This window comes from Panthera uncia, chromosome X (genome assembly GCF_023721935.1).
Source record: "Panthera uncia isolate 11264 chromosome X, Puncia_PCG_1.0, whole genome shotgun sequence".
Classification (NCBI taxonomy): domain Eukaryota; kingdom Metazoa; phylum Chordata; class Mammalia; order Carnivora; family Felidae; genus Panthera; species Panthera uncia.
Genome location: NC_064817.1, coordinates 11246208 through 11260659, shown reverse-complemented (window position 1 = coordinate 11260659; position 14452 = coordinate 11246208). Strand labels below are relative to the sequence as shown.

At 41.2% G+C, this 14452-nt stretch overlaps 1 protein-coding gene across 3 annotated transcripts in view; it reads left to right on the top strand.

Annotated features, from left to right (window-relative positions):
• ACE2 (angiotensin converting enzyme 2) overlaps positions 1-14452 on the top strand; it is a 40835-nt gene that overhangs the window by 9930 nt on the left and 16453 nt on the right. For all 3 annotated transcript variants that reach the window (XM_049643488.1, XM_049643489.1, XM_049643487.1), the window contains exons 4-10: positions 1125-1218; positions 1653-1796; positions 3993-4105; positions 5725-5830; positions 8305-8402; positions 10640-10809; positions 13148-13374. In XM_049643488.1, the coding sequence (XP_049499445.1) occupies positions 1125-1218; positions 1653-1796; positions 3993-4105; positions 5725-5830; positions 8305-8402; positions 10640-10809; positions 13148-13374 (952 nt within the window). The remainder of the gene's footprint in view (positions 1-1124; positions 1219-1652; positions 1797-3992; positions 4106-5724; positions 5831-8304; positions 8403-10639; positions 10810-13147; positions 13375-14452) is intronic.

Below are 14452 nucleotides of genomic sequence, written 5' to 3'. Positions count from 1 at the left end.
TTTCCTTTCCTTTCCTTTCCTTTCCTTTCCTTTCCTTTCCTTTCCTTCCTGCTTTTCTTCCTCCCTCTCTCCCTCCTTTTCTCCCTCTCTTCTTCCCTTTCTTTTTTTATTACCAATCTATTACAGATCAGTACTTGGCTAAATCCATTGACATGCTGAGATGTCATGGAAATGTCAAATGGTTTTTTAAAGTTTATAAACATTCATTCTCTTTTTTAAAAAAAAAATATTCTCTTGATTCCTGTACTTGTCACAGAATAAAAACAAAGAATTTGCTGTTTTGTACTGGTCCATGGACCATACTTTGAGTAGCACTGCTTAACTCTATTACCTTTACTCTCCTTTACCTACAAGATAAAGTTAAAACTCTTTGGTGTGGCATAGATGGCCGACCCCTCGTGACAAAGCCCCTGCTTACCTCTCCAGTGTCACTACTCCAGTTTCCTTCAACGTGTCATCACTTCTGGATAATTGCTGCTCTTCCCCAACCTCCATCCATCTTTTAGGCTCTGCCTTCTATTCCCTTTTTCTACTTGACCAATTCCTACTTCTCTTCCAAGTCACGGCACTGATGTCCCTTCCTCTTTGAAGCCATTCCTGAATCTCCAAGATCTTCATTTATCCACCTCCTGCCAGACTGCCACATCACTTTTTCATGACAGTTCTACCACTTGTCCCTCGATTATGTAATTATTGATTTCATGGCTGCCTCCTTGTCCCATGGCCGTGGGGTTCCTTGAGGATCCACGGCTTGTTCATGTCAGAGTTATCAGAGTGTCGGACAAAGTAGATGTTCAGTGAATGTGTTCTCGGTGAATGCTGAATGAACAGCAAATGCACTTCTCTGTGTACCTGGGAAACATCCTTGGGATTTTGGTGGATCCATTTATTTCAGTCATTCCACATATATTTATTATGTATTTCTAAGGCTCTGTTCCAGTTGATAGTGGGGGAAATTTAACAGAGATATTCCTACCCTACATAAAGGAGGGTGCTTGGCAAAGATGGGAATTGCTGTATTTTGAGGCACAAAAAAATCACATGGTTAAAAGGACATCCTTACCTTAGCGTTCTATATAGCACATCTCCCACATTGAACATTGTTTATTATGCTTAATTTGCAGTTGAACACAATCTTAAATGCAATGAGCACGATCTACAGTACTGGAAAAGCTTGTAACCCAAATAATCCACAGGAGTGCTTATTACTTGAACCAGGTAGGCTATTAATTTTGAGCAGTCATTATGAAATTTAAGTTTTTACTCTAAGTTTTAAAACTGAGATCGACACTGGATGATGAAACTGTGCCTTTCAAGTGGATAATCCAAAGATGATAAGATTCCAAATAGGTGTTTCAGTACATAGGTGAACTGTTAACTTATCACAAAACTTCATTGTAAACTCTGTCACATTCTAAGTAATTTAACTAAGTAGTTAAATGATTTCAACGGTTTATTTTTTCTGCAGAAATATTTTGGAACTATAACAAGGATGAAGAAATCGAGAAATCATGAGATTTCACTTAATAACTTTAAGGCCTCGATGCCTGCCAGCCTTACTTTTAATTTTTTAAAGTTCATACAATTGTTTACAAATAAAAATTTTACAAATGCATGGTTTTTTTTCCCTATTGGGTGCTTTGCAATGACAGGCTTGGATGACATAATGGAAAACAGCAAAGACTACAATGAGAGGCTCTGGGCTTGGGAAGGCTGGAGGGCTGAGGTCGGCAAGCAGCTGAGGCCATTATATGAAGAGTATGTGGCCCTGAAAAATGAGATGGCAAGAGCAAACAGTAAGTTCGCTGGTCTATAGAGATCCTGATGCTCTCTGTGGGGGCCGTGGGCTATTTCTCATGAATTACCAAGCCTGCCCTTTGACAGAAGTGGCGTCCATAAATTAGTGATCATCTCCTGAACAAATTCAGGTGATGTGTCTCAAAGAAGAAACTACGAGGGGATAAGGAAAGATGCGCTGACATTCTACAGTTTAAGGAGCTCAGCAATGAGGCTGAACGACAGGACGTCAAACAAATCAGTCGTCTGGGAAGGTATCAGGAACCCAAGCCTTCCTGAGGTAGCCTGGGGATTGAGTAGGGATTCTATTGCTCTGACAGGATGGGAGACAGAGACGCTGTCTCTCACCTAAACTCCTATCTGGCTACAGTTGATTCTTAAAGGTCATTTGTGTGTTTAACTCAGGGTGGTGTCCCAGAAAGAAAAAAAAAATCAGATTAATTTAGGCTGGAAACCCATTATGTTCTGCAGTTGTAATTATAACTCAAATCATGTGGTCATAAAAATCTTAACATGGGGCTTAAATTCCCATATCTCCTAACTTATTCTCCTGCCTGAATAATGAGCTGAAGCTATGGCATTACGAGTAACTTTATGCTTTGGTGATTCACTGCCTCCTGGGGTTGAGTAAGGAAGAATTTTTTTCATCTGTTGTTTCTCAGTGCCTTTCACTGCCACTTAAACTTGTATTCTTAAGCCACAGGCAAGCTGGGACAGCAGCTCATCACCATATCTTTCCATCCAAATATTTCTCTCTCTCCTCTTCCTGATCATCCATTGCCAATGTGCATGTGAAAATAAGAATTTTTGAAATACATTTGCAAACTGTATTGGCTAATGTCCTAGTGCAAGCCTGTGTTTCCAGATGACGAGATACTACATGATGCACGCAGAGATGTTCTGTGTATACAGATAATCTGCAAACAAACACAGGCCCGCTGTGGCAATGTCTAAGATGAGTTGATTTACATTTGAAAATAGAAGGCCCTGAACAAGAAGAGAATTTAAAAACTCAAATCCAGTCACATGTTTTATTTTATTTTATTTTTTTATTTTTTTCAATATATGAAGTTTATTGTCAAATTGATTTCCATGCAACACCCAGTGCTCATCCCAAAAGGTGCCCTCCTCAATACCCATCCCCCACCCTCCCCTCCCTCCCACCCCCCATCAACCCTCAGTTTGTTCTCAGTTTTTAACAGTCTCTTATGCTTTGGCTCTCTCCCACTCTAACCTCTTTTTTTTTTTTTTCCTTCCCCTCCCCCATGGGTTTCTGTGAAGTTTCTCAGGATCCACATAAGAGTGAAACCATATGGTATCTGTCTTTCTCTGTATGGCTTATTTCACTTAGCATCACACTCTCCAGTTCCATCCACGTTGCTACAAAGGGCCATATTTCGTTCTTTCTCATTGCCATGTAGTACTCCATTGTGTATATAAACCACAATTTCTTTATCCATTCATCAGTTGATGGACATTGAGGCTCTTTCCATCATTTGGCTATTGTTGAGAGTGCTGCTATAAACATTGGGGTACAAGTGCCCCTATGCATCAGTACTCCTGTATCCCTTGGGTAAATTCCTAGCAGTGCTATTGCTGGGTCATAGGGTAGGTCTATTTTTAATTTTCTGAGGAACCTCCACACTGCTTTCCGGAGCGGCTGCACCAATTTGCATTCCCACCAACAGTGCAAGAGGTTCCCGTTTCTCCACATCCTCTCCAGCATCTATAGTCTCCTGATTTGTTCCTTTTGGCCACTCTGTCCAGTCACATGTTTTAAAGCCAAAGATAGAAACTGAAGTATGGAGACAGTAGAGACCAAGGGTTAGAAGACTCGGTGGGTGCTTTTGCCTCTTCCCAGTCGTGTGACGCTGGACAAACGATTCCACCGTCCAGGAACAGGGTGCTAATCTGCATGGTGGGGATTTTAATAATGTCAATCTTGTAGAGTTTCTGTGCTTCTTAGAGGAGATGATGCATTGAAGAGAGAGCAAAGAGAGAGCAGAGAGCAAGCGCTTGACAGACACCAGCTAGTGTTAGTATTCATTTCATCCCTTTGAGTTGACATTTAGGAGGACAATAAAAATGTGACAGATCTTTGGATTTTTTAACCTCCCACCAAGGCTGATCTATGTATACCGTGCTTTATCTCCTTCTTTCCCTTATGTTCTCTTCCTTCTCCTTTTAAAAAACAGATTATGAGGACTATGGAGATTATTGGAGAGGAGATTATGAAGAGGAGTGGACAGATGGCTATAACTATAGCCGCAGCCAGTTGATTAAAGATGTGGAACATACCTTCACACAGGTAACCAAGGAAGCATACACAGAGACAGATGTAGGGCAGTGCGCGGGAAGAAGGGACGATGGCCAAAGGCATTCTGGCTTGTTCCTAATGCACTAGTTAGCCATTCCCAGGCCTCAGAATTATGGAATATTAGAGCTTGAAAAGATTTGAAAGAGTAATAGGACAGGCCCCATAGATGAGCAGAGTTACTCTGCTTTCCTCTCCTTTTCAGCCACTGAGTTGCCCAGCAATTACCAATAGCAAGGTTATAAGAAGGAGATATCGGATGGAATGGTCTTCGTGAACTACCTGGGACCCACCCTGTCTTACTTTGTTAGCAGCTGTAGGCTTTGCTTCCTTCCTCAGGACAATTGATAGTATTGTTTCCTTACCTTTGACTGAGGGAGCCTTTATATGGAAGGCAGAGTATCTCATGGACACTTCTCAATGTCTCCCTCTTCCTTCCTTTTGCCCCCCACCCCTCCCCCTTACCCCTGTGCCTTCAAACTTCTTATGCAAACCTACTGTGTCATAGCCATCGTTAGGCAAAGCAATCAAAAATGGAAGTTGGGGCAACAACTCCTCAGAAAAGAAATGGGCAAAAGATTTGAGCAAGTACATCCTCAAGGAGATTATATAAATGACAGATAAGCAAGTAAAAAGTTATTAGGGAAATGCAAATTAAAACCATGTTTAAAAACCACCACACACCCACCGGAATGGCTACGGTTAAAAAAGACAGGCTTAACAGGTGCTGGTGTGGGTGTGGAGACGCTGCTGATAGAAATGCAGAATGGTGCAGCGGCTGCAGAAAGTGGTTTGGCAGTTCTTAAGAAGTTGAACACACACTTACCATCCGACTAAGGTGTTCCACTCTTAGGTATCTATATGAGAGAAATGAAAATATAGATCCATACGAAGACTCATACATGAACGTTCATAGAAGCATCATTCACAGTAGCCCCAAACTGGAGACAACCTAGTTGTCCTTCAGCTGCCAAATTGTATCCAAGAGATACTAAATGAAGCAAACTCTGATGTAATCATACAGTGACATGCTACTCAGTAATAAAAAGAATGAACTACTGATACACGCTGTAACATGGATGAACCTAAAAATCATGCTGAGTGAAAGAAGCCAGATGCAAAAGATTACATATCACATGACTTCATCTATATGAAATTTCCAGAACAGACAAAACTATAGAGACAGAAATCAGTTCAGTGATTACCTGGGGCTGGGGACGGGAGTGGAATTGACTGCACATAGGCACAAGAAAACGTTTTGGGGTAATGGAAATATTCTAAAACTGGGTAACAGTGATGTTGTCCGACAGCCTAAGTGTACTAAAACTCATGAAACTGCACATTTAAAAATAGGTGAACTTTGTGGGATGTAAACGATACTTCAACTTAAAAACAAAGGAAGTAGGTAACATATTAAAAATGAATATTTCTTTGCATCTGCTTTCATTTTGGGACCTGTATTCCTCCAGATGTGTTTGTTGGTTTATGCAGTGAAGTTAGTCATCATCCATATCTGGGAAGACATGTCTGAAGAGATTCCTATTTTTGGTGGTAGGGATTGGAAATTGGAAAAGGCTACTCTTGGTCTTAAACTTTCTTCCTGGGCTTTTCAGATTAAGCCACTGTACCAACATCTTCATGCTTACGTGAGGGCAAAGTTGATGGATTCCTACCCTTCCCGTATCAGCCCAACTGGATGCCTCCCTGCCCATTTGCTTGGTAAGAAACTCCAGGAACTCTTTGTGTACTTTGTTCTTTGTTATTTCCACCACTAAAGTTGTTTTTTGGAATGAGGCCCAACATAAAACTTTTGGGAAATGTTGCGAATGAAGTTAGTAGCATTGTAGAAATCACATTTTGACAGCACTTTATTCAACAAAATTATATAACATAAATTGTTCTTTATTGCATCACTTTATTTTACACATGAACGAATATTATGTTGGCCACGACTCAAAGGATAAAGGGATTATTTAACATAACTAGAGAGAGAATTCCAAGTTCAAATGAGAGTGGAAATGGGGAAAATAAGTTTTTCAATTTAAGTTGATTGGCTAAGCTCTTGAGGTAGAATTTGAGATTTTAGTATTATGTTGTTAGAGGAAAGAAGCTTGGTAGGCTGTGGTTGGCCAGGGGTGAAAGAAAGGCTTTTGAAAATTAAGGTATAGCTTGAGTGAAAGCTTTGTAAGTTTATTCTAAACTGCACCAATTACTTTTGCTGCAAAGTACGTGGTTTGGAATCATATGGGTTATGAATGAAGTCTTTGCCATGAAGAAAGATGCCTAACTTAGGAAGAGACTCAATCTTCCAAGAACTTTCTATCCTGCCACAGAGGTTTCATAGACCATGAAAGACCTGGGGCCTTTTATTGAACCTCCTAATTCCCTTCCATAGAGTAGCCATCCTTCCTTCCCCTCTACCACTCCCTAGAAGCCAAGGCCAAATAAAATATTTGTGCTTGAAAAGTTCATGTCATGGATACATAGCATTCCTACCAAGCTAAGTTTCTGCTAGCTAATTCTTCTCAACAGCCTTTAAAGCTCTCTCTTAGCAGGAGAGAATATGGACAAAGGACCTGTGGAGACTTTTTATTCTAAGGCAATATATAAATGTTCTCTACAATGTCTTTGGCAGGCATCCTTCAGTAATTCAGTTTCTGCCTAAACCTATCTAGTGTGATGTGACTCTTCTTTCCAAGGTAGACTAATCTAGTGCTATGTGGCACCAATTATAAGCAAGTTCTGCCTTATGTGGGACTGAATCAACACCCCTCTGATGTCTTCCATTCATTACATCTAATTCCATGATATGAGGTTATCCAGAATGTGTTGATTCTTCTTCTACAAGATGGCCTTCTGGATATTTTAAACAACCATCATAAAAGGCACAGCATAGTACCTGGCACAAGAGTATGTAATCAATATATTTTAGTGATATTATTGTTACCATCATCTGCTTCTTTCCAGTTAAATATCCCATAGAGATTTTTAGCCATTCTTTAAAACTCAATTTTCTAATTGTTCTCCCTGGGACAAGCTGTCCTTTGTTGATATATCTCTTTAAATATCATGCTCAGAACTGAACAATTACTCCAGATGAGGTTTGGCCAGTATTGAGTAAATATGGTATCATGACTTCCTTTGTTCTAGACACTATAATTCTGTTTATTTATCTTGAGATCACATTTGTGTTTTGGAAGCCATGTTATACTGTTTGTTGGGTCTCTTTTGGTCTTTTACATGTTGATTATGTCTCAGCCTGAAGTCACATATTACATATTTTTATAGTGGATACATTTTCCTTTAAGATTTAAGCATTGAACCTTACATTTATTTCTACTGAATTTTATTGCTTAAAACATGAGTTCATTGAAATATTCTTCATGTTGTTATATTGCCCCATTACTTTCTTGCCAGCATTCTGGTCTTGCTGTTAGATTGACTTTTTCTTTTTTTTTTTAATGTTTATTTACTTTTGAGGGATAGAGAGAGAGAGAGAGAGAGAGAGAGGCAAAGAGAGAGAGGGACAGAGGATCTGAAGCAGGCTTTGCACTACTATCCACGAACTGCAAGATTACGACCTGAGCCAAAGTCAGATGCTCAACTGACTGAGCCACCCAGGTGCCCTTAGATTGATTTTTTTCTAGATCCATCTTGCCTTTTAGGGTCTCTGGCCTTGGGATCCAATTTAACATTTGTTTGTGGTGTTTGAAAAATTACCCAATTAAATGTATTACTGTAGTATAGTGATAAAGGTAGAACTTTGTTACTAGTTAGTAGAGTTTCCTGAATGATGATCCTACATGATCTCTCGAGTCCGATATTAGGAACTACTAGTGGTTTAATTTGCAATATTTTGTCCCATAGATGGTGGATATTATCTTTTTCTAATCTATAGTAGCTTTGATGTTCCATACATTTAATACATTGTGCCCTTGAATTGTAATTCGAAATGGGAGAAATAGGGATAATTTCCTGTCATTTTATCCTTTTAGAGGAGATAGAAAAAAGAAGGGAGTGTTGAAAATTTTAAATAGGAGTACGGAAAAAGAGGTAAATGAAGAGAAACTAGATGAACTCTAGAATACTATATGGCCTGTTTGCCAATCCTAAGTTATGCACTGTGTAAAATCAGGTCTATACTTCTGCTGTCTTTGCTATGTATTAATAAAACTTTTTTTTAAAAAAAATAGGCGATATGTGGGGTCGATTTTGGACAAATCTGTACCCTTTGACAGTCCCCTTTGGACAGAAACCAAACATAGATGTTACTGATGCAATGGTGAATCAGGTAGGAAGAAGAGGCCTTAAAAACCAAATCTAAATCCTCAACTTCATTTCTTTTTCTGCCATTTTTCTCTTCTTGTCTTTTGCATGTGAAATCATGTAAATAAAAAAATTTTAAGCTAACTTAAATATATTCCTTATGTAGCTTCATGGAAAAGTAATTTACAGTGCCAATGACGTCAAATACCTTGAATGATAAATACGGTATTGATCTTGCTGAGAGGTATTAAAAATGGAGACGACCTGGGTTTTCCATTAAGCAGTAAGATGTGGAATTATCAACTGGTTAGCATTACTCTTTCTAGAGTTAGTCACTGCTAAGTAATCAGTCCGTAATCTCCACGAATAGAAAAAATGGTATCATGAGAAGATTTTTGCGTATTTAAAAAATCATTATTGTTAGAAATATTACAAGAGTCTTTAAAATAATTTTTAAATTACTTTTTTGTTACCATCTTGGCAGAATTGTTTAAGTTCTCTGTGTTTCCTGCCATTGGTGAAGTCATATTATAATGATATTTTTCTTTATTCAGCCAATAGTCTACCTTTTGGGGAAAGAATTTATGATGATACTCCCATTGGCTGTCTAAAATTTCTTCAGAGAGTTGCACCATAATTTCCTTTACTATTTACACATTGCCGGATTTTCCTTTGTAAACAGTTTCAAATCTGTAAGCAACCGTGCAGCAAACATTTTCACATACACAACATGATCCTGGGAAAAAGCCATGACAAAGTAAGAATGCGAAGCGGCAAGGCCTCCAATCTCCTGCAGCTGTGCTAGGTCCGTTTTGCAGTTGAACAACAGCACAGGCTCATCTTTATGTAGCTCTTTAGCCCATCTACGGGGTTTGTACACCCACCATCTCTCCTAAGGTCATCTTTACAACAAACCTATGAGACTATCAGGACAGGTATTTTGATAGATCCATGTTGCAGGTGAGGAAACTGAGGCCTGGGGAAATGACTGGCTCAAAGTCACAAAGACAATCAGTGGCAACTAAGGCTTGAACTCAGAACTCCTAATACTTCCAGTTCCATTTTCCATTCTCTCATTGTTCATTTAACAGACGCTAACTGTGCTTACTAGTCTATACTGTTTTGGTATACGTACATCCATTCTGCTTAAGAATGCCATACCTGTTAATACCAATATTGCCTTTAAAGGTCAATAGTGAAAAACATCCGTAGTGTCACATCCTGTTTAAATCCCCAAGGCTGATAGAAGAGAAAAACCAGACTTGACTGGTCTTTGAGATCAGAGGAAGTTTTCTGTGTCACCAAAAGCGATTCAGGAATTATCCGCCAGTTACACAAACTTTGTTTGCCTGATATGGGCCTTATCTCCAAAGAAGTCCTGGTCAGTTCCCAGAAGAGTTTACTGGATGGCAGACGCTTACTGTTGCCCCTCTCTATTTCCAGAACATTCTGAAAGTTCAGATTCCCATACAAGCTGTGCAGCAAGGCCCGGCTACTTATTGGCTACTTGGTCGCATGCAGGCCTTTTTGGTTCCAAAAGTCCATGACTCCGTGTGCATCTGTTTGTGTCCTCCACTGAGCCCAACACCAGGCCCTCACTCCTTGAAGGAGCTCAGTCAATGATTGTTGGCTTTAGTTGAATAGATTTCTTAGCAAAGAGAAGGTCATTGTTGTTTGTTTATGCTTGGAATATAAAGAATAAAGACAAAAAATATCACGCATAATATATAATATTTGTATTTAAATTTAATATTTGTATTTTCACATTAATATCACTTTAGATCAGTGGTTTATATATTCTACTTTTTCACCTAAGATTAACTTATAAAAAAATCAGTAAAAATTCTTTATAAATTGAATTTATTTAGGTTTTCCATCCCACGAAGACATCATTATTTATTCAACCATTCTGGTGGTGGTTTCCACCTTTTTCTTTATTAAAAATCATTTTCCATGTTGTATACCTTAAATTTACACAATGTTATGTGTCATACATATTTCAACTTTAAAAAACAATAAACAAAAAACCCATTTTAAATGTCATTCTTTGACCTAATTTCTGATAATTTCCTAGGTTAGTTTCCTAGAGACAGGATTACTGAGACAGGGTACAAACACTTTGAAAGCTTGACGTGTCCATACATGTTGCCAAATTGCCTTCCAGAAAGGTTATGCCTCTGTACATAGCCAAAAGAAAGAATGCTGTTATTTTAATGCTAGAATTAAATGCTGTTCTTTTTTTTTTTTTTTTTTCCTTTCCAGAGCTGGGATGCAAGGAGGATATTCAAAGAAGCTGAGAAATTCTTTGTGTCTGTTGGCCTTCCCAACATGACTCAAGGATTCTGGGAAAACTCCATGCTAACCGAGCCAGGCAACAGCCAGAAAGTGGTCTGCCACCCCACAGCTTGGGACCTAGGGAAGGGTGACTTCAGGTAGTGAGGACGATCTGTACACAGCTGATACTAAACTGGGAGATGGTGGAGGCAGGGATGACGACGATTCTGGATTTCTTCTCTGCTTGTCTGAGCACAGAAGAGATGTGTGAACTCTCCTTAAACGAGGGCTCAGAAGTCCATGAGAACACATCTGGACTTTTCCAAGGAAAAGGGGATTGTCAGCAGGCCCTAACTTGAGCTTTAGACAGTTTGCCTCACTTGAAATAATATGTACCCGTTAGAGTTGCATGGCCGTGAGTATGGTGGTGTCCCCGTTAGAAAGATTCGGTGCCAAGATTTACGGAAGATGGACGTGTGAATCAGGCATTATTCCTCCCCTCCACGTTTCCCTCTTGTGAGCGAGACAGGACAGGTGAATCAATACGCCGGGATAAAAGAGAGAAAGGCTCTGGGTGATGTGGCAGAATGTGCCATTGGAGCACGGGCACTCGAATCCGAGCTGTGTCACTTAGTGACGAGGCGGCCTTGGGCAAGGCATTCAACCTTCTTGGGTTTCAGTCTCCTTATCTATAAAGTGGAATGGTAACGCCCAGGTAGCAGGTTGGCGAGTGTCTTAGGCTGGGTTCCCCAGCTTGAGATGAAGGTTCTTGTCCGGGTGCTTCACCGAAGGACAGCCATGAGGCAAAGGGGAGTGAGGGAAGCAGGGGGGAGGGGGAAAGAGTTAAGTAAGGATGTGGTCTCTGCTGGACACTTGGCCTCAGCCTGATCCCACGGGGCTCTCCGCACCCTGATTTGTACCGCGGTTGGTCACTCGTTGAGAAAAGAGGACTGGCCTTTTGTACCCCCACATTAGTCAGTCACTGGCTGAGGACTCCCCCGGAGCGTGGGAAGACCTCGTCTCCTGGCTGAGGCACCTCTCATTCAGCCAAAGGCAGCGCAGGAGGAAGCAGCTGCTGGCTTTTCGCAGATATGACTCAGGCAAAACGGGAGATGGGTGGGTCTGCCTGGTCGAGCTGGTCCGGGAGGGCCCCAGCGGCATCCCCCAGAGTCAGGTTTGGCAAGGCTTTTCTATAAAGGGTCACGCGGTAAATAGTGTAGGCTCTGCAGGTCTCTGTTGCGACTACTTGGTTCTGCCCTTGTGGCATCAAAGCAGCCATAGATAACACATAAACAAACGGCCGTGGCTGTGTTCCAGTAAAGCCTTATTTATCAAACCGGTTTACTGACTCCAGGACTAGAGTGAGGCTTAAAAATGCCTGAGTATATGCGCGTTTCCCAGCACACGCTCTTAGGTACTGAAGACGTTAGGTATATAGCAGCTATTCTCACGGTTGTTTCACAAGAGAATAGAGGAAAAACCGGGTTAGAAAAGCAGGTCACAGTGGGCTGTATTAAGGAGTTTGGGTTTATTCTTGACCAGTGGGGGGGACTTAAAGGGTATTTATCAGGAGGCTGACATGGTCAGAGTGGTAAGAAAATTAATTTGGGAACCTACGGAAGCATGCCCCCTGCATCCCCCCGAATGAGACTGCTCTTGCCGAGTTGGGCAGCACCACTACCTAATTGCCAGATGCAGTCCTGATTTCACTGGGCCGCGGCAGCCATAGGCAATGTCTACAGGTTGTGTTTGAAATGCTGTTCTACGTTGGCTTCTGCACTGTCATCCAGAAGGGGACTCCCCGCTCTGTCTTCTCTGAATCAGCTTCCTCTCTCTGCTCTGTATGCACAGGGACCTCCTAGGGCTTGGTTTTTGGCCCTCTTTCCTTGCCGTTCTATACCTGCTTCATGGGCCATTCCATTATGCCCTGTCTTATGTGCTAATAACTCCCAGTTATCAGTTTCCAGCCCCTTCTCCTACTCTTTCTCTATCTTGGCTCTACCAAACTGCTTGCAGTGCCCTGAATGCTACGCTCTTTTCTCAAGGCTTTCTCACTGAGCACTTCCAGGAGTATCAACCTCTTGTCCCTCCCTGCCGTTTGTCTACCTGGCAAACTTCTGCATGTTAATCAAGGTCCAGGTTGCTCACTGCATCCTCAGTTATGACCTTCTTGGTGCTTCTAGGAGACCATGCCTGCATTCACTTATTGCTATGCCCAAGGCTATGCCTTGCTTAGAGTATTTGCCTGAGAGTTTTTGTACCAGAAGTCTCCGCTTATCTTTCTATTAGTCTGTGAGCAACAGGATTCAGCCCTGCTCATGACTTTATATTAAACACCTTGTTCAGTTTCTAGGACACCAGAGGTAGGTCCTCAAGACTCATTGGTGAACAAACCTTGGAAGGATGAACCATGCTGCCCAAATCCTCTACTGCTCTACTGTGCTGATTAAATTAAATTCATTGAGATTCATTTTAATCTTGCCCATTTTTGTGCAGGATCAAGATGTGCACAAAGGTGACGATGGATGACTTCCTGACAGCCCATCACGAGATGGGACACATCCAGTATGACATGGCGTATGCCGTGCAACCCTTCCTGCTAAGAAATGGAGCTAATGAGGGGTTCCACGAAGCTGTCGGGGAGATCATGTCACTTTCTGCGGCTACACCCAACCATCTGAAAACCATTGGTCTTCTGTCACCTGGTTTTTCTGAAGACAGTGGTATGGACAGTCTTTTCATGGCTTGTTTCGGGGATTCCTTTGTCTGATGTAGGCAAAGGTATTTATTATCGTATGTGACATATATTTAGTTTTTGCCACATGAAGTATATGATATATATGGGTAACTGGGAATTGCTACTGGTAAAAACATTTTTTAAAGTGTATGTCACAATAAGCCAGCTTGTGGTTTTAGATCTTTGAGAACGGCATAAGGGAGGTAACTGAATAAATGGTCTTGGGACTCTAAGAAGCATCTAACAGGGGGAAAAAAGATGCTAAAACAGGCCCACAGAACTGAAATGGCTTAGCCAAGGTCACACAACTTATTAGTGTCAGAGTTCTGACTAGATCCCTCTGCTTCTAGGTAAATACTTCTCAAAATGTGAGAGCTGGAACATTCTGAAAACCATTTTGCAGAGGCAGCAAACTGAAGACAAGAGAGGGAAAGTAACTAGCCCAAGGTCAAAAAGCAATATAGTGGAACCAGAACCAGAGCCCTAATCTAAAGCTTTTCCCATAATACTCTACAAAACAGAGTGTGACCTGAAATTTGAGAGCTCTTAGAGAACAGGTGGTGGCATATCGAGATTGGGGGGACTGAAAAGTTTTGTTTCTCTAGCTGAGCATGAATCTGTCCCTGTAACATCCTCTCAGATCCACGCTATCCTTTGACATCTTTGCCCGAGGCAGCCTGTTTCTCTATGGATGGGTGGGACTTGATGGCACATGACGAATGTTCGTGAGATCCAGATTCTCCAGTAAAGATGCCAGGGCTTTCGATCCTTCCTCGTAAAAGGATACTTAGAGCCAAATACATTCTCTTCTGTAGATTTCTCTGCCCTCATGTTAGCTATTTGGTTCACAACATCAGCTCCACTGGCTGGAACGTTTGGTCAGTGAGGTCAAGGTCCTGAGCTCCATCCTTGTGGGGGCAATTCACTGTGCCTTGGTTTCTGGCTCCAGACTTTGGTGATCTCATGAGGGCTTGGGCGGTCAGTGTAAAGCCATCATCGTGTCTGAAAAAATTACTGTTAAGCACCGACCCAGTAGGTAATAGACAAGTAGCAGCATCCTCCCA